Source organism: Procambarus clarkii, chromosome 50, assembly GCF_040958095.1.
Source record: "Procambarus clarkii isolate CNS0578487 chromosome 50, FALCON_Pclarkii_2.0, whole genome shotgun sequence".
In the NCBI taxonomy this organism is placed as follows: Eukaryota; Metazoa; Arthropoda; class Malacostraca; order Decapoda; family Cambaridae; genus Procambarus; species Procambarus clarkii.
Window position 1 is genome coordinate 2,899,762 of NC_091199.1, and position 22,421 is coordinate 2,922,182.

The window sequence follows — 22,421 nt, forward strand, 5'->3', positions numbered from 1 at the left end:
GTACAAAAGGATTAAAAATGGGGAGGTCACTTTAGAACAGGAATTCGTACAACTGGTTAGAAATGTTAAAAAAGAGATAAGGAAAGCAAAAAGAAACTATGAAGTTCGCATAGCAGGGCAAGCAAAGACAAATCCTAAAGGGTTTTTTCAGTTATATCGTACTAAGACTAGGGAAAGGATAGGTCCATTAAAAACTGAGACAGGTCAAATAACAGATAGTGATGAAGAGATGAGTAGTATTTTTAATAAATATTTTGTATCTGTATTTACTAATGAGGAACTTAACAATATGCCTTCAGCCGAACAAGTCTATGTGGGTGGGGACGAGGACAGGTTGACGAGTTTAGCAGTTACCAGGGAGGATGTTCTTAAACAAATAGTAAAACTCAAACCGAACAAATCCCCAGGGCCGGATGAAGTGTTTGCTAGGGTGCTTAAAGAATGCAAAGAGGAGCTTTGTGACCCACTGTCAACCATATTTAATAAATCAATAGAGTCAGGCAGAGTGCCAGAGTTTTGGAAAGTTGCTAATGTGATACCAGTTTTTAAGAAAGGAGATAGATCACTTGCGTCTAACTATCGACCAATTAGCCTAACGTCTATTGTGGGAAAGTTACTCGAATCTATAATAGCAAATAAAATTTGTCTTCATCTTGAAAAACATAAATTAATAATTGAGTCGCAACATGGTTTTATAAATGGCCGTTCATGTTTAACAAATTTGTTATCTTTTTATTCTAGCATTGTTGAGGCAGTTGATAGTGGTAAGGATTGCGATGTTGTATACCTTGACTTTAGCAAAGCTTTTGATACAGTGCCACATGAAAGACTGATTAAAAAAATAGAGTCTCATGGTATTGGCGGTGCTATATTAAGCTGGATTAGGGCATGGCTATACCAAAGGAAACAGAGAGTTAGTATAAATGGAATCAAGTCAGAGTGGGAAAATGTTGTAAGTGGAGTGCCTCAAGGCTCTGTCCTGGGACCTCTGTTGTTTATAATATATATAAATGATTTAGATTCAGGTTTGAGTAGCAACATTTGCAAATTTGCCGATGATACGAAAATCGGTAGGGAAATTAATTCGGAGGAGGACTCACTATCACTTCAAGTTGATCTAGATAGGGTTTTGAAATGGTCAAAGGATTGGCAGATGCAGTTTAATGCTGATAAATGTAAAGTTCTGAGGTTAGGTAATGATGATAGAGTTACAAGATACGAGCTAGATGGTGTTGTGATTGCGAAGTCGGATTGCGAAAGGGATCTGGGAGTTATGATTAGTAAGAATTTAAAACAAAAGGATCAATGCATAAATGTTCGTAATAAGGCAAATCGGACACTTGGATTTATTAATCGCAGCGTTAGTAACAAGACACCTGGTGTGGTTCTCAAGCTATATCTTGCTCTAGTTAGGCCCCATTTAGATTATGCAGTTCAGTTTTGGTCGCCATATTATAGAATGGATATAAATTCACTTGAACGTGTCCAGCGTAGGATGACTAAGTTAATTCCCCAAATTAGAAATCTTTCATATGAAGAAAGATTAACAAAGCTTAAGTTGCATTCACTGGAAAGGCGAAGAGTTAGGGGTGACATGATAGAGGTTTACAAGTGGATGAATGGACATAACCGGGGGGATATTAATAGGGTATTAAAAGTATCAACGCAGGACAGAACACGAAACAATGGATATAAATTGGATAAGTTTAGATTTAGGAAAGACTTGGGTAAATACTGGTTCAGTAACAGGGTTGTTGATTTGTGGAACCAATTGCCGCGTAACATTGTGGAGGTGGGGTCCCTCGATTGTTTCAAGCACGGGTTGGACAAGTATATGAGTGGGATTGGGTGGTTATAGAATAGGAGCTGCCTCGTATGGGCCATTAGGCCTTCTGCAGTTACCTTTGTTCTTATGTTCTTATGTTCTTATGACAGAGCCTTGAGGCACTCCACTTACAACATTTTCCCACTCTGACTTGATTCCATTTATACTAACTCTCTGTTTCCTTTGGTATAGCCATGCCCTAATCCAGCTTAATATAGCACCCCCAATACCATGAGACTCTATTTTTTTAATCAGTCTTTCATGTGGCACTGTATCAAAAGCTTTGCTAAAGTCAAGGTATACAACATCGCAATCCTTACCACTATCAACTGCCTCAACAATGCTAGAATAAAAAGATAACAAATTTGTTAAACATGAACGGCCATTTATAAAACCATGTTGCGACTCAATTATTAATTTATGTTTTTCAAGATGAAGACGAATTTTATTTGCTATTATAGATTCGAGTAACTTTCCCACAATAGACGTTAGGCTAATTGGTCGATAGTTAGACGCAAGTGATCTATCTCCTTTCTTAAAAACTGGTATCACATTAGCAACTTTCCAAAACTCTGGCACTCTGCCTGACTCTATTGATTTATTAAATATGGTTGACAGTGGGTCACAAAGCTCCTCTTTGCATTCTTTAAGCACCCTGGCAAACACTTCATCCGGCCCTGGGGATTTGTTTGGTTTGAGTTTTACTATTTGTTTAAGAACATCCTCCCTGGTAACTGCTAAACTCGTCAACCTGTCCTCGTCCCCACCCACATAGACTTGTTCGGCTGAAGGCATATTGTTAAGTTCCTCTTTAGTAAATACAGATACGAAATATTTATTAAAAATACTACTCATCTCTTCATCACTATCTGTTATTTGACCTGTCTCAGTTTTTAATGGACCTATCCTTTCCCTAGTCTTAGTACGATATAACTGAAAAAAACCTTTAGGATTTGTCTTTGCTTGCCCTGCTATGCGAACTTCATAGTTTCTTTTTGCTTTCCTTATCTCTTTTTTAACATTTCTAACCAGTTGTACGAATTCCTGTTCTAAAGTGACCTCCCCATTTTTAATCCTTTTGTACCAAGCTCTCTTTTTACCTATAAGGTTCTTCAAATTCTTTGTTATCCACTTTGGGTCATTAGTATTCGATCTATTCAATTTGTATGGTATACTACGTTCCTGTGCTTTGTTTAGAATATTCTTAAATAAGTTATATATTGAATCCACATCGAAATCCCCATTTAAGTCACCTATCGCTGGGTTCATGTCTCGCTCCAAGACCGGCCCACACCCCATACCCAAGACTTTCCAATCAATTTGACCCAAAAAATTTCTTAGGCTATTAAAATCAGCTTTTCGAAAATCTGGCACTTTAACAGAATTTTCTCCTACTGGTCTATTCCATTCTATGCTAAATCTGATTTCTTTGTGATCACTGCTCCCTAGCTCACTCCCTATTTCGATGTCATTAATTTGCGTTTCCCTGTTAGTTAATACTAAATCTAAAATATTATTTTCCCGTGTTGGTTCCTTAATGTGTTGCGTAAGAAAGCAATCGTCAATTAATTCTAGAAAATCTTCTGCTTCACTATTCCCTGTTTTGTTCAACCAGTTTATTCCGCTAAAATTAAAGTCACCCATGACATAAATACTGTTAGATCTAGATGCTCTAGATATTTCATCCCATAGATGCTTTGCTTCCATTCTGTCTAAATTTGGTGGCCTATATATTACTCCTATTATAATATTATTAGCTTTTTCGTTTAATTCAATCCAAATAGTTTCTGTGTGTGGCTCTGTTTTGATTCCCTCTTTGAGACTACATTTCAAATTGTCCCTAACATATATGGCTACTCCACCTCCTCGTCTAATATATCTATCTGTGTGAAATAGTTTAAATCCATATATTTGATATTCAGCTAATAGTTCTCTATTTTCTACATTCATCCACGTTTCGGTAAGTGCAATAATATCTATTTTTTCTGTGCAGACAAGAGCATTTAATTCGTTAATTTTATTTCTTAGACTTCTACTGTTAGTGTAATATACCCTAAGTGAATTGTTATTTTGCGGACCTTCTCTTTCCCTGATCGTTTTGCCAATTCCTTTCTCCCACAAACACATACTTTTATTACCTCCTTCCTCCAAATCAATTCCCATACCTCTATCTACTAACAGTTTAAACCCAAACAAACACCTCTAACCACTTCTTCTAACGAGTTCGCAACAGCAACAACCCCAGCTCTCGATAGATGCACCCCATCACGAGCATACATTTCATTTCTTCCATAGAAGTGTTCCCAGTTGTCTATGAAAGATATTGCATTTGATTTGCAATATCTTTCCAGCCGGCAATTGACACCAAGTGCCCTCGATATCCATTCATTTCCTACTCCCTTTCTTGGAAGAATGCCACATATGATCGGGATTCCTCCCTTGCTCCTAACTAACTCTATGGCTGTTTTATACCTCTGAATCAGTTCCTCACTCCTAACTCGACCAACATCATTTCCTCCCACGCTAATGCAAATAATGGGATTGTTCCCATTACCAGCCATAATATCAACCAGCCGTAATCGTCAATTAATTCAAGAAACTCTTCTATATCTTTATTACCTGTTCCGTTAAGCTAGTTTATTCCACTAAAATAAAGTCACCCATGACACAAATACTGTTTGACCTAGATGCTCTAGATATTTCATCACATAGATGCTTTGCTTCCATTCTGTCTAAGTTTGGTGGCCTGTATATAACTCCTGTTATAAGATTTGTTGCTTGTTCGTTTAATTAAAGCCAAATAGTTTTTCTGTGTGGCTCAGTTTTGAATCTCTCTTTGAGACTACTTTTCAAATTTTCACCAGTATATATTGCTACTCACCCTCCTTGTCTAATATATCTATCTGTGGGGAAATAGTTTAAATCTGTTTATTTGATATTCAGCTAACATATATCTGTTTTCCTTTCATCCATGTTTCGGTAAGTGCAATAGTATATATTGTTTCTGTGCAGACTAGAGCATTTAAATCGTTTATTTTGTTTCCTAGACTCCTACTGTTCGTGTAATATACCTTAAGTGTATTTTTTCAGGCCCCTCTCCTTCCCTGTTCATTTTGTCAATTTTTCCCCCCATTCAGCACATATGTTTATTGCCTCCTTTCTCCATATAAATTCCCATACCTCTATCTACTAACAGTGAAAACCCAAACAAACCGCTCCAATCACTGGTTCCAACGAGTTCGCAGCAACAACAACCCCAGCCTTCGATAGATGTACCCCATCCCGAGCATACATTTCATTTCATCCACAGAAGTGTTCCCAGTTATCTATGAAAGATTTTGCATTTGATTCGCAATGTCTTTCCAGCTGGCAATTGCACCAAGTGCCCTCGACAACCATTCATTTCCAACTCCCTTTCTTGGAAGAATTCCACATATGATCGGTATTCCTCCCTTGCTCCTAACTAATTCTATAGCTGTTTTATACCTATGAATGAGTTCCTCACTCCTAACTTGACCAACATCAATTCCTCCTGCGAATCAGCATTAAACTGCATCTGCCAATCTTTTGACCATTTCAAAACCCTATTTAGATCAACTTGAAGTGATAGTGAGTTAATTCCGTGTTAATTTCCCTACCGAATTTTGTATCATCGGCAAATTTGCAAATGTTGCTACTCAAACCTGAATCTAAATCATTTATATATATTATAAACAACAGAGGTCCCAATACAGAGCATTGAGGCACTCCACTTACAACATTTTCCCACTCTGACTTAAGCCAATTTATACAACTCTCTGTTTCGTTTGGAATAGCCATGTCCTAATCCAACTTAATATAGCACCCCCAATATCATGAACCTCTTATCTTTTTAATCAGCCTCGCATGTGGCACTGAAATAAAAGCTTTGCTAAAGTCAAGGTACACAACATCACAATCCTTACCACTATCAACTGCCTCAACTATGCTGGAATAGAAAGATAGCAACTTTGTTAAACATACGATTTGGCCATTTGTAAAACCATATTGTGAGTCATTTATTAATTTATGTTTTTCGAGAAAAAGACGAAGGTATTTGCAATTGTCGATTCAAGTAACTTTCCCACAATAGACGTTAGGCTAATTGGCTGATAGTTTGACAGTTTAACGTTCGTCCGTGTGGGTCCCGTTTGTCCGTGTGGGTCCCGTTTGTCCGTGTGGGTCCCGTTTGTCCGTGTGGGTCTCGTTTGTCCGTGTGGGTCTTGTTTGTCCGTGTGGGTCCCGTTTGTCCGTGTGGGTCCCGTTTGTCCGTGTGGGTCTCGTTTGTCCGTGTGGGTCCCGTTTGTCCGTGTGGGTCCCGTTTGTCCGTGTGGGTCTCGTTTGTCCGTGTGGGTCTCGCTTGTCCGTGTGGGTCTCGCTTGTCCGTGTGGGTCCCGTTTGTCCGTGTGGGTCCCGTTTGTCCGTGTGGGTCTCGGTTGTCAGTGTGGGTCTTGTTTGTCCGTGTGGGTCCCGTTTGTCCGTGTGGGTCCCGTTTGTCCGTGTGGGTCCCGTTTGTCTGTGTGGGTCTCGTTTGTCCGTGTGGGTCTTGTTTGTCCGTGTGGGTCCCGTTTGTCCGTGTGGGTCCTGTTTGTCCGTGTGGGTCTTGTTTGTCCGTGTGGGTCCCGTTTGTCCGTGTGGGTCCCGTTTGTCCGTGTGGGTCCCGTTTGTCCGTGTGGGTCCCGTTTGTCCGTGTGGGTCTCGTTTGTCCGTGTGGGTCCCGTTTGTCCGTGTGGGTCTCGTTTGTCCGTGTGGGTCCCGTTTGTCCGTGTGGGTCCCGTTTGTCCGTGTGGGTCCCGTTTGTCCGTGTGGGTCCCGTTTGTCCGTTTGGGTCCCGTTTGTCCGTGTGGGTCCCGTTTGTCCGTGTGGGTCTCGTTTGTCCTTGTGGGTCCTGTTTGTCCGTGTGGGTCCCGTTTGTCCGTGTGGGTCCCGTTTGTCCGTGTGGGTCCCGTTTGTCCGTGTGGGTCCTGTTTGTCCGTGTGGGTCCCGTTTGTCCGTGTGGGTCCCGTTTGTCCGTGTGGGTCCCGTTTGTCCGTGTGGGTCTCGTTTGTCCGTGTGGGTCCCGTTTGTCCGTGTGGGTCCCGTTTGTCCGTGTGGGTCCCGTTTGTCCGTGTGGGTCCTGTTTGTCCGTGTGGGTCCTGTTTGTCCGTGTGGGTCCCGTTTGTCCGTGTGGGTCCTGTTTGTCCGTGTGGGTCCCGTTTGTTCGTGTGGGTCCCGTTTGTCCGTGTGGGTCCCGTTTGTCCGTGTGGGTCCCGTTTGTCCGTGTGGGTCTCGTTTGTCCGTGTGGGTCCCGTTTGTCCGTGTTGGTCCCGTTTGTCCGTGTGGGTCCCGTTTGTCCGTGTGGGTCCTGTTTGTCCGTGTGGGTCCTGTTTGTCCGTGTGGGTCCCGTTTGTCCGTGTGGGTCCTGTTTGTCCGTGTGGGTCCCGTTTGTCCGTGTGGGTCCCGTTTGTCCGTGTGGGTCTCGTTTGTCCGTGTGGGTCTCGTTTGTCCGTGTGGGTCCCGTTTGTCCGTGTGGGTCCCGTTTGTCCGTGTGGGTCTCGTTTGTCCGTGTGGGTCCTGTTTGTCCGTGTGGGTCTTGTTTGTCCGTGTGGGTCTCGTTTGTCCGTGTGGGTCCCGTTTGTCCGTGTGGGTCTTGTTTGTCCGTGTGGGTCCCGTTTGTCCGTGTTGCTGGTCAGGACCACAATGGCACACCTCCCTCCTCCCTGACGTGAGTGGGTCAAAGAAGAGGTAGATTATTATTAACTCAGGAGTGACCGATAAAATATTGCAGGTCTTAAGATCAACTATAATTTATTAATAAAATAAACAGTTCAAGTATTAACTGTGATTACTTCTACGTCGATTATAATGAGACTCAGCACGATAATTTTAGCAGCTTAATCGTCTTAAATCAAAGGTGATTCTGGGGAGTTATGACGTCATAGACAACTGCTTATATTATATAATATTTTTTTTTTAACAACAGAAAATGTATCCTCCTAATTGTTTATTATTAAATATGTTTATTCAATGTATGTTTAGGTGGGAAATATTTCCCACATGTGATATATATGTGTATGTCTATGTGTGGAGTAAACAGCCTCAAGCGAGACCTCCTTCACTAAGGATGTGTTTGCCTAGTTGTATTCACCAAGTTGTGCTTGCGGTAATTGAGCTCTGCTCTTTCGGCCCGCCTCTCAACTGTCACTCAATCAACTGTTACTAACTAGTAACTAACTTTTTTTCCACACACAATCACACACACGCCCAGGAAGCAGCCCTTAGCAGCTGCCTAACTCAAAGGTACCTATTTACTGTTAGGAAACAGTGGCTTCAGGCGTGTAGGAAACTCTGCCTATCTGTTTCCACCGGCGCCGGGAATTGAACCCCAGTCCCAGAGACTACGTATCCAGCAAGCTGTCCACTCAGCCACCAGTGCCCCGGATGGTCGGGCTTCACTAAGGAGGTGGGGCTTCACAAGGAATGAGGGGCTTCACTAAGGAGGTGGGGATTCACTAAGGAGGTGGAGCTTTACTTAAGAGGTTGGGCTTCATTAAGGAGGTGGGGCTTCACTTAGGAGGTTGGGCTTCACTAAGGAGGTGGGGCTTCACTAAGGAGGTGGTGCTTCACTAAGGAGATGGGCTTCACTAAGCACGTGGGGCTTCACTAAGGGGGTGGGGCTTCATTAAGGAGGTGGGGCTTCACTAAGGAGATGGGGCTTCACTTAGGAGGTTGAGCTTCACTAAAGAGGTGGGGCTTCACTTAGGAGGTGGGGCTTCACTAAGGAGGTGAGGCTTCACTAAGGAGGGGGCTTCATTTAGCAGGTGGGGCTTCACTAAGGAAGTGGGGCTTCACTAAGAAGTTGGGGCTTCACTAAGGAGGTGGTGCTTCACTAAAGAGGTGGGCTTCATTAAGCAGGTGGGGCTTCACTAAGTGGGTGGGGCTTCACTTAGGAGGTGGTGCTTTGCTAGGGAGGTGGTGCTTTACTAAGGAGGTGGAGCTTCACTAACGAGGTGGGCTTCACTAAGGGGGGTGGGGCTTCACTAAGGAGGTGGGGCTTCAGTAAGGAGGTGTTGCTTCACTAAGGAAGTGGGGCTTCACTAAGGGGGTGGGGCTTCACTAAGGAGGTGGGGCTTCACTAAGGAGGTGGACTTCGCTAAGGAGGTGGGGCTTCACTAAGGAGGTGTTGCTCCACTAAGGAGGTGGGGCTTCACTAAGCAGGTGGGGCTTCACTAAGGGGTGGGGCTTTATTAAGAAAGTGGGGCTTTACTATGCAGGTGAGCTTCACTAAGGAGGTGGGCTTCACTAAGTAGGTTGGGCTTGTCTAAGGAGGCGGTGCTTCACTAACGAGGTTGGGCTTCACTAAGGAAATGGAGCTTCACTAAGGAGGTGGGATTCACTAAGAAGGTTGGGCTTCACTAAGGAGGTTGGGCTTCAAAAAGGAGTTGGGGCATCACTAAGGAGGTGGGCTTCACTGAGGTGGTTCTTCACTAAGGAGGTTGGCCTTCACTAAGGAGGTGGTGCTTCACTAAGAAGGTGGGCTTCACTAAAGAGGTGGGGGCTTCACTGAGGTGGTGCTTCACTAAGGAGGTGGAGCTTCACTAAGAAGGTGGGCTTCACTGAGGTGGTGCTTCACAAATCAAGACCATAACGTGGGACATTTGGGCTTGACTGTATTTATTTAATTATTAAAGTAATGAAATCAATTACGAAGGACCACCCGCTTTTATAGTAAAGAGGGAAACTAATAAAATGTGATCATTAGAAATTCCTAGAGGAACCAATAACTATGGATAAATACTGGAAAATATAATCACTTGAATAATTAATGGGCTGTATAAATAATTTAATTGAATCAAAGCCTCAAACACCTACATTGGGGGGTTATTGCTAGAACTTCATATATGTCTAGGAACTAGTGTGGTTCGTGCACCAGTTCATTGTGTAATAACCTAATCTTATGACCAATTAGAGAATCAATAGTAAATTTGTCACCAATAAGAATATAGATCATAAATATCAGAAATTAATAATTATAATAAAAACGTGTTACTTCCAGTGCACAGCATTCTATAATGACAATCAAATACAGATAATTTGAACAATAAAGAAATACAAAAAAGTCTTAGCTTGAAGACGTTTTCGAAGACATCAGTCACGAATCATCCTCGGAATCTCCGGAATTCTTCGTAGAACACTGGGAGATGAATAACAAGGGTAAAGTAACAGCTCGTGGAATTCCTCACACGCAAGCTGTAAATGAAGATATATTACGCAGCAACATATTAGGCTACTAAATATCTATATTCAAGAAATTGGGAATGGAGAGTAATAGAAAATACTAACATGTGTTTTATTTATGTCGCTCGGCGTAACGACAAGCTACCCTGCTATATACAATCTCTAATGATGCATCAAAAGGGAGTTATATGTGTACTTAGCTAATAGGGCACTGTATAAGTTGAAGCTTGCCGAAACTCGCGTCCCAAGCTCTAGCGTCACAATGGCGAACACGTGGTGGCTAGCTTGGCCTGGATGTCGACGTGCTTCTCTGGCCGGTCACGATGGATTACGCAGAACAAATTGACTAGTTCCGGGCTGAATGTCAGGTTAAATCTTGCTGACGATTCACCACAACGTATCCTAGACACTGACACCAAACGAGTTGCTCAATTCCACAACAAGTCTTCACGCCGCACTCAGGCGCCTTCCTCTCACGCTGACGCCGCCACATGTTCTCTCCCTGCCCAGCGTCCCGCATTCGCCATACAAATTATTCACCACGAATAATATTATTTCTCGCAGTTGTGGCTAAAATGCTTTGATAAAGACTGGGTTATAATTCTAGGGAGTTAAATATTATTACTTTCTCGTTTTACAATGGTAAACGAGAAATGGAGATGATTTTAATTCTCTCCATGGCATTCACGCGTGACGTTAAATTTATTACCAGATAACAGTTGTAACTAGAAACGCTCGATTTGGCATTATTTGGGATTCATGTTATCGGTAAATAATTATCACACAGAATACTGTTGTTTTTAGATAATCAAACTCAATTCTCTAACACACTGGATATAAATGTGTTTATTTTGGTAGAATCTGACGCAATACTGGTGTTTGGTTACGTAAGAATTCTAGCATTATTGTACAGATACAATTATTAGTTCATGTGAACCCTACTGTTGGTTAATTTTAGTTACTACAGTAATTAGTAGATTTTAGTAATAATTAATTATAATACAACTGTATTGTATTAGTGTTGGAAATTTCCAACATAACTCCGGGGGGAGACTTATCGGGTCGCAGTGTAATGTTGAGTACTGACATACCCATCCCGAAGTTAATATTTTTGTTAGTATGTTAGTACACACATAACGGATGTCCCGTATTTGTCAAGGACATACAAGAAACTTAAGTCTTGCAGATTTCATGTTAAATGAAACATGTTATTATGAATTATTTAAAGTTAATAACTAAGAAAGCTTACAATAAACTCTGTGACTGGGGTCGCTATGACATGTAATGTTTATGTTACTAAGTCTCAAAGTCTAGTAAACTCTCAGATTCTCTAGACAAATAATGTTATTTATAGCCTATACAACAATTAAGAATTTAAATCACACAATTTAAATAACTGAGAATCTACTGTGATGAGAATGTCCTGGGTCATAGTGACTTGTAATGATTTGTTACTTGACATCACACCACAGTATCATCATGATTACTTAAACTGGATGGGAAGGTATTTGCTCTTGGTCAGAGCTGTAATAGGCTTGTAGTCTCCGCTTGCATTGTTGAGCAGCAGCTCTAGTGGGGCGGTTGCTCGGTGGATCAGAATTACTGTCCTCGGAAACTACTGGTGAAGCTGGTTCTGGCAAACACTCTCGTTCTGCTAATTCGAGAGGTACCAACTTCTCTAAAGTTTTTAGGGCATTGTTGCCTCAGGATAAAACTTTCACTACTCTCAGGATACCTTGATGATCTGGATGGATGGTAACAATTTGGCCTATGGGCCACTCTGACCTTGGTCCATCACTGTCGACCAATACTAGGTCCCCTGGTTTAAGTTGTACTTTATTATAAGGACTCGAAGCTCCGTAGTGGTACTCTCGTAGAGCTGTGAGGTACTCTCGAGTCCACACCTCATTCCACCTTTCAATGACTCTTGAGAGATGTTGGTAACTTTCTACCAGGTCACTCCTGGTTACATGTGAAGGGTCGACGGGGTCCTCTTCTGCTAAAGGTATGAGAGGGCTCAGCAGGCCTCCATGTATCAAGTGTGAGGGACTCAAAGGTTTTCTCTGTGAGAAATCATCGGACAGGTATGTTAATGGGCGGTTATTGACTCGCGCCTCGATTTCCACAACAATTGTTTGGAGTTCGGAGTAACTAATTTTCTGTCGATGTAAGGTTTTTCTTAAACACTTCTTGACAGTGACTATCATTCGTTCGTAGAACCCACCTTGCCAAGGGGCTCTTGGAGCTATAAATACCAGTGACATTGTCGTCTCTGTAGGACTGACTGTACTTCTGGATGATTCCATACTTCTCGCAGACAGGCTTGTCCTGCCACAAAATTGGAACCATTGTCCGATATCATTAGTTTGGGACAAGATCTGCGAGCTGCAAATCTGCGGAAGGCTTGGATGACAGCTTCAGCACTCATATGTGAAGTCACTTCTAAATGTACGCCTCTGGTAGTAGCACACGTAAAGAGGCAAATGTAAGCTTTCACTGGTATCTTATCTGGGTTGCCAGTGAGAAGCAAGGCTCCTGTGTAATCAACACCAGTGGTTTCAAAAGGACGAAGATGAACCACTCTTCAGGGAGTGGTGGAGGTCCTGGGTAAGGACATACTCTAGCATCGTATCTTTTGCAGATTACACAGAATTTAATAATTGACTTGACTGTCTGACGACCTTCAGGAGGCCAGTATTTCTGTCTAAGGTCGGTGAGAGTATCTAACACTCCACCATGTAAAGTACCATATTGATGGTGATGTAAAACTAGAAGTTTGGTAATGTTATGGTGACGTGGTAGAAGAATTGGATTCTTTGTGTCCAGATCAATTTTTGCATGAAGCAAACGTCCTCCACACCTTAGTATATTATGAGTGTTGGCATCATACCAGATACCTAGAGATTTAGTTAATATATCTGGAAGATTTTCATATTCACTTCCATATGTCTCTTGTTGTGCACGTTTGAACCAGTAGAGGATAGGATTGGGAAACTTATGTCTGATTCCTATTTTAGCAAGAAAGTCAAACACATGTGCTGTCACTCTTAATAACTTACTTAAGTTGGAATAATTGTGAGGATCAATGGCTAAGATTCGTTGAGGTTCTGGTTCTTTCATAGGAGTGGTGATATTGGTCACTATGACTTGTGGCTTTTGTTTGGGCCACTGACCACCAACAAGCCATGAAGGTCCATTGAACCACAGCGAAGACTTGATAAGTTGTATTAGTGTTAATCTTCGAGATAAATAATCTGCAGGATTGTCCTTAGTGGGAACATGTCTGAATTTATATCCAGCAGATAACTCATGAATTTCCCTAACACGATTACTGACGTAGGGAGTTTTATTATTGTTGTTTCTTACCCATTGTAAGACTGCCTCATTGTCTGACCACACGACAATCTCACCAAAGTGGATATTATTGAGTGTCTTAGTCAGGCAATGAGCCAATCTTACTCCCACCAGCAATGCAGTCAACTCCATTTGAGGTAAAGATCTCTTCTTAATGGGAACAACTCTTGCTTTAGATGTGAGCAAAACTGATTGTGCACTATTAACTAAGTAGGCTACAGCGCCATACGCTTTGCCAGAGGCATCGCAGAAAACGTGCAAATTTGTGGGCAAGTTTGGTCCTGAAGCATTACGAGGAAATTTCAAAACACCTAACTGATTAAAATCCGTTGTGAGTATCTGCCATTTAGCTTGTAACTCACTTGGTAACGGATCATCCCATCCCATATGTTTCTGCCAGCACTCCTGCATTAGGAGTTTGCCCCTTATTAATATAGGACTAAGTAAGCCTAAAGGGTCAAATGGTTGACTGACAAACGAGAGCAATGTTCTCATAGTAAGGGATGAGTTATCGGTTTGTACTGACTTGACATTCATCTCGTCAGTACTTGTGTTCTATTCCACACCTAGAACCTTTAATTGATTGGGTACCTGATAACCTGGAAATTCTTTCTCGATTAATGATTCATTATTTGAGGCCCTTGATTGTAGTGGCATATTGGCTCCTAATAACTCACGGTTAGCCTCATGGTAGATTTCTACCAAATTGGATTGATCATTTGTAGTTCCCTGGAAATTGTAGACATACAAGTTGTCACTAATTTCTGCCTTATAAGGGCTATTTGACTTCCTCAAATGTGTGTCTAATGTTGCTTGCAATAGAAATGGGGAAGACGTCGCTCCGAATAATACTGAGGCAAAACGATATGTGATAATATCACTGTTAGGATCCAGTGGGTCCTTAATCCAGAGAAACTTAGTGTAATTATGATCCTCCTCCTGTAAACCTACTCTAAGGAAAGATTTACTGATATCAGCAGTATAAGCAAAAATACCATTGCGGAATCGTAATAGCACAATATGTAGCCTTTGGGTTAGGCTAGGTCCTGTTTGGAGACATTCATTCAAAGACACACTGCTTGGTTTCACTTTAGCACTACAGTTGAAGACAATACGTATTGGTGTTGTCAATGAATCTTTCACCACAGCGTGATGGGGTAAATAATGACCTATTTTCCGGTCATCACTATCAACAACCTCGATGAATTTACTGTTGAGTTGTTGTTGAATTAGTTGATGATACATGTTCAGCTTGTCTGGCTGCTTCTGTAGTCTTGTTAATTGAGACTGCAATTGTTAGGCTGCCATAAAATAATTAACTGGAAGTTGTGGATGATCCAACTTCCATGGGAGTCTTACCCAGTATTGTTTATCTTTATAGACAACTGTATCCAGATATTGCTGGTAAGTCCCCATATCATCAGGGCTTGGTTGTTCAGGGATAATACCTAAAGTGTCTAAATCCCACAGACGATGTACAGGTGGATCAGACTCAATATCTTCAGATATTTCTCTGAAATGTAGGGGTGACTGTTCCAAGCCTAGTCACGCCACTACTATGTTGTTAGATTGTTGGTTTGTTGACACTGGATTTTGTTGGAAAAGCACAGGTCCAGTAAGCAACTTGCCTCCAGCAGATGACAACAAATTCATTCCGTGTTGTCTGGTGCATCCCGTTATAAATTTATAATAATGATCCGCGTCTATAAGTATTCCAACATCAGTGAGGCAGTCAGAATTTATTTTGTAATCTGCTAGCCTCATGCGGTTTCGTTTAAGATATTTCGCAGTGCGAGCTAATCCTGTGACCTGCAGGTCTGTAGGAAGTTTATCTACTACTACCGCTTGTATTGGACTAGTGGAAGATCCAAGTCTCACAAATACCTTAACTACTTGGTATTCACGAAGTCCACTATTAGTCAAGAAACCAGAAATATTTAATCTCACACTTTTGGCAGGTTTTAATTTTAACTGCTCTACTAACTGTTGTGTAATGAAGGTTTTCTGTGATCCTTGATCAAAAAGACCTCTAGTGTTAACTCTAGATCTCATGTTTATTAGTCTAAGTTGAGCTGTAGGCAGAATGGTATTATTGCCTGACTCAGTAGCAAGTACATTTATTTCTTGATGTACTTTGCAATATTGTACTGTGGTAGAATTCGTGGAATTCTCCCCAGTTGTCATGGATTGGGTAGAAGTTTTTCTACATAAGGCGTAGTGATGTACACCTTGGTTGCATCTACTGCATGAACGTAGTTGCACTACACATTTTTTGGGATCATGAGAGCCCATGCACCTGTGTATTTCTTGTAACCGTTTAATCCTAGTTTTATAATTAGGATAAACAGAGCATTGGTAGGTGGCATGTCCTTGATTACAAAACAGACACCTTCTTTCTTTGGTTGGCTTGGTCTCTTTAGCAGACAAGTCATTGGTTATCTCAGAAGGAGACACCGAATAAGTACCTACATTACCACTCCTTTTTCCAGTGGATGGAGCAGTCCTAGATTTATACTTACTAGACTTATTCAAAGTCTGTTTGGGTTTGACTGAAGTGTCAGTATTAGTTGGTTTAGACTCAGGTTTAATCTTACCATGGGTCTTCAACCTGTTAACCGTTATTCTCAGTCCCTCGAATATTTGGTCAAGAGTGAGAAACTCGGTTTTATAGTGTGAGCAGAGCTCTGTTAAGACATTTCGAGGTAATTTCCTCTGCAAAAGTAACTTGGTTGACCATTCTGAGGCTGGTATATCAACTTTAGTACCTAAGGCTTTTACTAGAGACTCTACTTCTAGTCTGAAGCTTTGAAGTGACTCTGGTCTGCTATTTGGTGCATTCAGATCTAGCAATTGGTAATAAAGGTTAGCTATACTCAACTCTTTGTTGCAATAGTTCAACTTCAACAGTTTTATAGCTTCCTCATAATTACTCTCAGTGAGAGTTAGGTTATGTATGACCTTTTTAGCCTCTCCTTTGAGAAGACTAAGCAGGTATGAGAATTTAGAAATCTTGTCAAGAGACGATTTCTTATGTATATGAACTTCAAATGAAGTCCAAAAGTTGTCCCAATTTTCTGTATCCAGTCCTGTAAATGTAGGTAAGTCTAAAGTAGGTAAACGAACCTCTGGTAGTTGGTTACTGAATTGAGACATAGCATTATTTGTATTGGATTTAGATTGTTTTGCTAGATTAGATAGCATATAAAGTTTATCTTGAGTCTCATCTTCATACTGGGAAATATCGTCTACAATTTGACCTAATTCATCAGGATCAGTTTCTATGGTATTCAGTAGAGCAATATAAGACTGACTTGTAGACCTAACTTCATCAAATTTCAGATCAGCTACTCTTACTGATGTCTCTAATTGATAAGAATCAATGGGAGTTTCTTTAGATAAGCCCTCAGACTTGTTAATTAGTCTGGTTAAATGACCTTTAAGGCCAATATAGGTTCTCCTTAATTGTTCAGGAGTAGCCATGTTGGGCTTAAGTCCAAACTTCATGGGATTAGAATAAGTATTACTAATGAAGCTTGGGTACTTGTTCATTAGTTGACAAGTAACATTAAATGTAGCCTAATTTAATGTGGCTAATTTATACTCTACCTCACTCGAGGTTAAATGTACCTACCTAACAACAAGTAGCTAGATATTTTGTGCATTGTCAGAACTTCACCATTAACTTTCGTCCGGTTAGCTCTTCTATATCACCATTAGATGTAATGGTGATCATCCAGCAATACACAAAATAGATACACACAAAATAATGAGTACAAGATGAAATATTATGGAGTCACTCCAATCAGAGTTATCTCAAAGTTTAATCCCACCCTGGATAGGGTCAGCACAAATGGTATAATACATACACTACTGACTAGCTTAAGTCTAGTCGTGATAATTCCTACCTAAGAAACTACAAATTTATTTAGTCTGGGCTTGTGCCAAATTCAGCACAATCTCAGCCTAAATTCTACCTAATAAGATTGGTAAAGATTATTGTGGTGCAGTAATGTGAATATAATTGTGCTGTATTTTTGTTTTTTTTTTGGATTTTATAGTTTATAAGTGTGCACTTGCACAAACAAGTGAAAACAATTATGTACAATTAAGTTTGGCTTGCTAGCCACAGCCGTTTGTGATAATTGATTGTGTTGATCAATTTGTCAACCACATGCAACCTAGACTCACCTGACAGGTGTACACCATCTCTGGCCAGGTTTTGTCTATATGGTCTGGCTGTAAATTGGATATAAGTGGCATCCAATCTCACTCGTTTTTTCAGCCTGAAATTTATGTACTTAGCAGCTCTCTGGTAGTATTCTGGTGTTACTCCCCAACGATTATCTTGACTTGGTTGGCGAGGTTCTACTAACGTGAATACTACCGAATTACTGATGAGCTTGAAAGAAAAAATTATGGCTTTAAGGTGCTTGATCACCTCGGCTGGATGACGAGTAGGATGGATGTCATTACCACCTAAGTATATAATGGTTAGATGGTGAGGCCACTCTAACTCAGGTGTTAGTGTGGAATTGTTATAAAAGTTATGAGCTGTTGCTCCTGGTGACCTAAAGATTCTTACCTCAGTATGAGGTATAGGTCTAAGTGTTGTGGGTAATTGACTGTGTCCCACTAGTGCTACCTTATACATGAGATGAAAGTAGCAATGAATTGGTGTGACTTAGGCTAACCTATGGGTTACGCTGTTGGTAGACACAATTAATTAAATGGTTAGTCTAGACTACTTCACACATTGATTAGTTATTACTAATTAGTATTTATAGTTATAATTTATGTTTATCCGGTTCGAAGGACCATAATGTGGGACATTTGGGCTTGACTCTATTTATTTAATTATTAAAGTAATGAAATCAATTACGAAGGACCACCCGCTTTTATAGTAAAGAGGGAAACTAATAAAATGTGATCATTAGAAATTCCTAGAGGAATCAGTAACTATGGATAAATACTAGAAAATATAATCACTTGAATAATTAATGGGCTGTATAAATAATTTAATTGAATCAAAGCCTCAAGTACCTACATTGTGGGGTTATTGCTAGAACTTCATATATGTCTAGGAACTAGTGTGATTCGTACACCAGTTCATTGTGTAATAACCTAATCTTATGACCAATTAGAGAATCAATAGTAAATTTGTCACCAATAAGAATATAGATCATAAATATCAGAAATTAATAATTATAATAAAAACGTGTTACTTCCAGTGCACAGCATTCTATAATGACAATCAAATACAGAAAATTTGAACAATAAAGAAATACGAAAAAGTCTTAGCTTGAAGACGTTTTCAAAGACATCAGTCACGAATCATCCTCGGAATCTCCGGAATTCTTCGTAGAACACTGGGAGATGAATAACAAGGGTAAAGTAACAGCTCGTGGAATTCCTCACACGCAAGCTGTAAATTAGATATATTACGTAGCAACATATTAGGCTACTAAATATCTATATTCAAGAAATTGGGAATGGAGAGTAATAGAAAATACTAACATGTGTTTTATTTATGTCGCTTGGCGTGACGACAAGCTACCCTGCTATATACAATCTCTAATGATGCATCAAAAGGGAGTTATATGTGTACTTAGCTAATAGGGCGCTGTATAAGTTGAAGCTTGCCGAAACTCACGTCCCAGGCTCTAGCGTCACAATGGCGAACACGTGGTGGCTAGCTTGGCTTGGATGTCGACGTGCTTCTCTGGCCGGTCACGATGGATTACGCCTAACAACTTGACTAGTTCCGGGCTGAATGTCAGGTTAAATCTTGCTGACGATTCACCACAGCGTATCCTAGACACTGACACCAAACGAGTTGCTCAATTCTACAACAAGTCTTCATGCCGCACTCAGGCGCCTTCCTCTCACGCTGACGCCGCCACACGTTCTCTCATTAATGGCGTCTCTCCCTGTCCCGCGTCCCGCATTCGCCATACAAATTATTCACCACGAATAATATTATTTCTCGCAGTTGTGGCTAAAATGCTTTGATAAAGACTGGGTTATAATTCATGGGAATTAAATATTATTACTTTCTCGTTTTACGATGGTAAACGAGAAATGGAGATGATTTTAATTCTCTCCGTGGCATTCACGCGTGACGTTAAATTTATTACCAGATAACAGTTGTAACTAGAAACGCTCGATTTGGCATTATTTGGGAGTCATGTTATCGGTAAATAATTTTCAAACAGAATACTGTTGTTTTTAGAGAATCAAACTCAATTCTCTAACACACTGGATATAAATGTGTTTATTTTGGTAGAATCTGACGCAATACTGGTGTTTGGTTACGTAAGAATTCTAGCATTATTGTACAGATACAATTATTAGTTCATGTGAACCCTACTGTTGGTTAATTTTAGTTACTACAGTAATTAGTAGATTTTAGTAATAATTAATAATAATACAACTGTATTGTATTAGTGTTGGAAATTTCCAACATCACTGAGGTGGTGCTTCACTAAGGAGGTGGGCTTCATTAAGGAGGTGGTGCTTCACTAAGGAGGTGGAGCTTCACTAAGGAGGTGGAGCTTCACTAAAGAGGTGGGCTTCACTAAGGAGGTGGGCTTCACTGAGGTGGTGCTTCACTGAGGTGGTGCTTCACTAAGGAAGTGGGCTTCATTAAGCAGGTGGTACTTCACTAAGGAGGTGGGCTTCACTAAGGAGGTGGGCTTCACTAAGGATGTGGTGCTTCACTAAGGAGGTGGGCTTCACTAAGGAGGTGGGCTTCACTAAGGAGGTTGGGCTTCAGTAAGGTGTTGCTTCACTAAGGAGGTGGGGCTTCACTAATGGGGGGTGGGGCTTCACTAAGGAGGTGGGGCTTCACTAAGAAGGTGGGCCTCTCTAAGGAGGTGGGGCTTCACTAAGGAGGTGGGGGCTTCACTTAGAAGGTTGGGCTTCACTAAGGAGGTGGGGCTTCACTTAGGAGGTGGGGCTTCACTTATGAGGTGAGGCTTCACTAAGGAGGGGGGCTTCACTAAGGAGGTGGGGCTTCACTAAGGAAGTGAGGCTTCACTAAGGAGGTGGTGCTTCACTAAAGAGGAGGGCTTTACTAAGCAGGTGGGGCTTCACTAAGTGAGTGGGTCATCATTTAGAAGGTGGGGCTTCGCTAAGGAGGTGGTGCTTCACTAAGGAGGTGGGGCCTCACTCAGGAGGTGGGCTTCACTAAGGGGGGCTTCACTATGGAGGTGGGGCTTCAGTAAGGAGGTGTTCCTTCACTAAGGAGGTGGGGCTTCACTAAGGGGAGTGGGGCTTCACTAAGGAGGTGGGCCTTCACTAAGGAGGTGGGCTTCACTAAGGAGGTGGGGCTTCACTAAGGAGGTGTTGCTTCACTAAGGAGGTGGGGCTTCACTAAGCAGGTGGGGCTTCACTAAGGGGTGGGGCTTTATTAAGAAAGTGGGGCTTTACTATGCAGGTGAGCTTCACTAAGAAGGTGGGCTTCACTAAGTAGATTGGGCTTGTCTAAGGAGGTGGTGCTTCACTAACGAGGTTGGGCTTCAATAAGGAAATGGAGCTTCACTAAGGAGATGGGGTTCACTAAGCAGGTTGGGCTTCACAAAGGAGGTTGGGCTTCACTAAGGAGTTGGGGCATCACTAAGGAGGCGGGCTTCACTGAGGTGGAGCTTCACTAAGAAGGTGGGCTTCACTGAGGTGGTGCTTCACTAAGGTGGTGGAGCTTCACTAAGGAGGTGGAGCTTCACTAAAGAGGTGGGCTTCACTAAGGAGGTGGGCTTCACTGAGGTGGTGCTTCGTTGAGGTGGTGCTTCACTAAGGAGGTGGGCTTCATTAAGATGGTGGTGCTTCACTAAGGAAATGGGCTTCACTAAGGAGGTGGGCTTCACTAAGGAGGTGGTGCTTCACTAAGGAGGTGGGCTTCACTAAGGAGGTGGGCTTTACTTAGGAGGTTGAGCTTCACTAAGGAGGTTGGGCTTCACTATGGAGGTGGGGTTTCACTTAGGAGGTTGGGCTTCACTAAGGAGGTTGCAATTCACTAGGGATGGGCTTCACTTAGAAGGTGGGGCTTCTGTAAGGAGATGGTGCTTCAGTAAGGAGGTGGTCCTCTCTAAGGAGATGGGGCTTCACTAAGGAGGTGGGGCTTCTCTAAGGAGGTGGGGCTTCACTGAGGAGGTGGGGCTTCACTAAGGTGGTGGGGCTTTACTAAGGAGGTGGGCTTCACTAAGGAGGTAGGGCTTCGCTAAGGAGGTGGGCTTCACTAAGGAAATGGGGCTTCATTAAGGAGGTGGGGCTTCTCTGAGGAGGTGGGGCTTCCCTTAGGAGGTGGAGCTTCACTAAGGAGGTGGGCTTCACTGAGGAGGTGGGCTTCACTAAGGAAATGGGGCTTCACTAAGGAGGTGTGGACTTCACTAAGGAGGTGGGGCTTCACTATGGAGGTGGGTTTCACTAATGAGGTGGCGCTTCACTAAAGAGATGGGACTTCATAAAGGAGGTCGAGCTTCACTATGGAGGTGTTGCTTCAGTAAGGAGGTGGGCTTCTGTAAGGAGGTGGGGCTTCACTATGGAGGTGGGACAAGAGGCTGGGGGCTAACTCACAACTATCATTAGAATTATTTACATCCTCCTCCGCAGATCCGGACCGGCGCCACCAACATCACAGACGGTAACTTTACATCCTATGACCTGCTGGCTTACTATACCGGCCCCTGGAACGGTATTGGCAGGTACGTTGACCACACATTATGACCTGCTGGCTTACTATACCGGCCCCTGGAACGGTATAGGCAGGTACGTTGACCACACATTATGACCTGCTGGCTTACTATACCGGCCCCTGGGACGGTATAGGCAGGTACGTTGACCACACATTATGACCTGCTGGCTTACTATACCGGCCCCTGGAACGGTATAGGCAGGTACGTTGACCACACATTATGACCTGCTGGCTTACTATACCGGCCCCTGGGACGGTATAGGCAGGTACGTTGACCACACATTATGACCTGCTGGCTTACTATACCGGCCCCTGGAA

General features: G+C 42.1%; 1 protein-coding gene across 2 annotated transcripts in view; it reads left to right on the plus strand.

Moving 5' to 3' along the window:
* LOC123772790 (uncharacterized) overlaps positions 1 to 22,421 on the plus strand; it is a 106,127-nt gene that overhangs the window by 82,212 nt on the left and 1,494 nt on the right. For both annotated transcript variants that reach the window (XM_069303315.1, XM_069303316.1), the window contains exon 5: positions 22,022 to 22,113. In XM_069303315.1, coding sequence (XP_069159416.1) covers positions 22,022 to 22,113 — 92 coding nt within the window. The remainder of the gene's footprint in view (positions 1 to 22,021; positions 22,114 to 22,421) is intronic.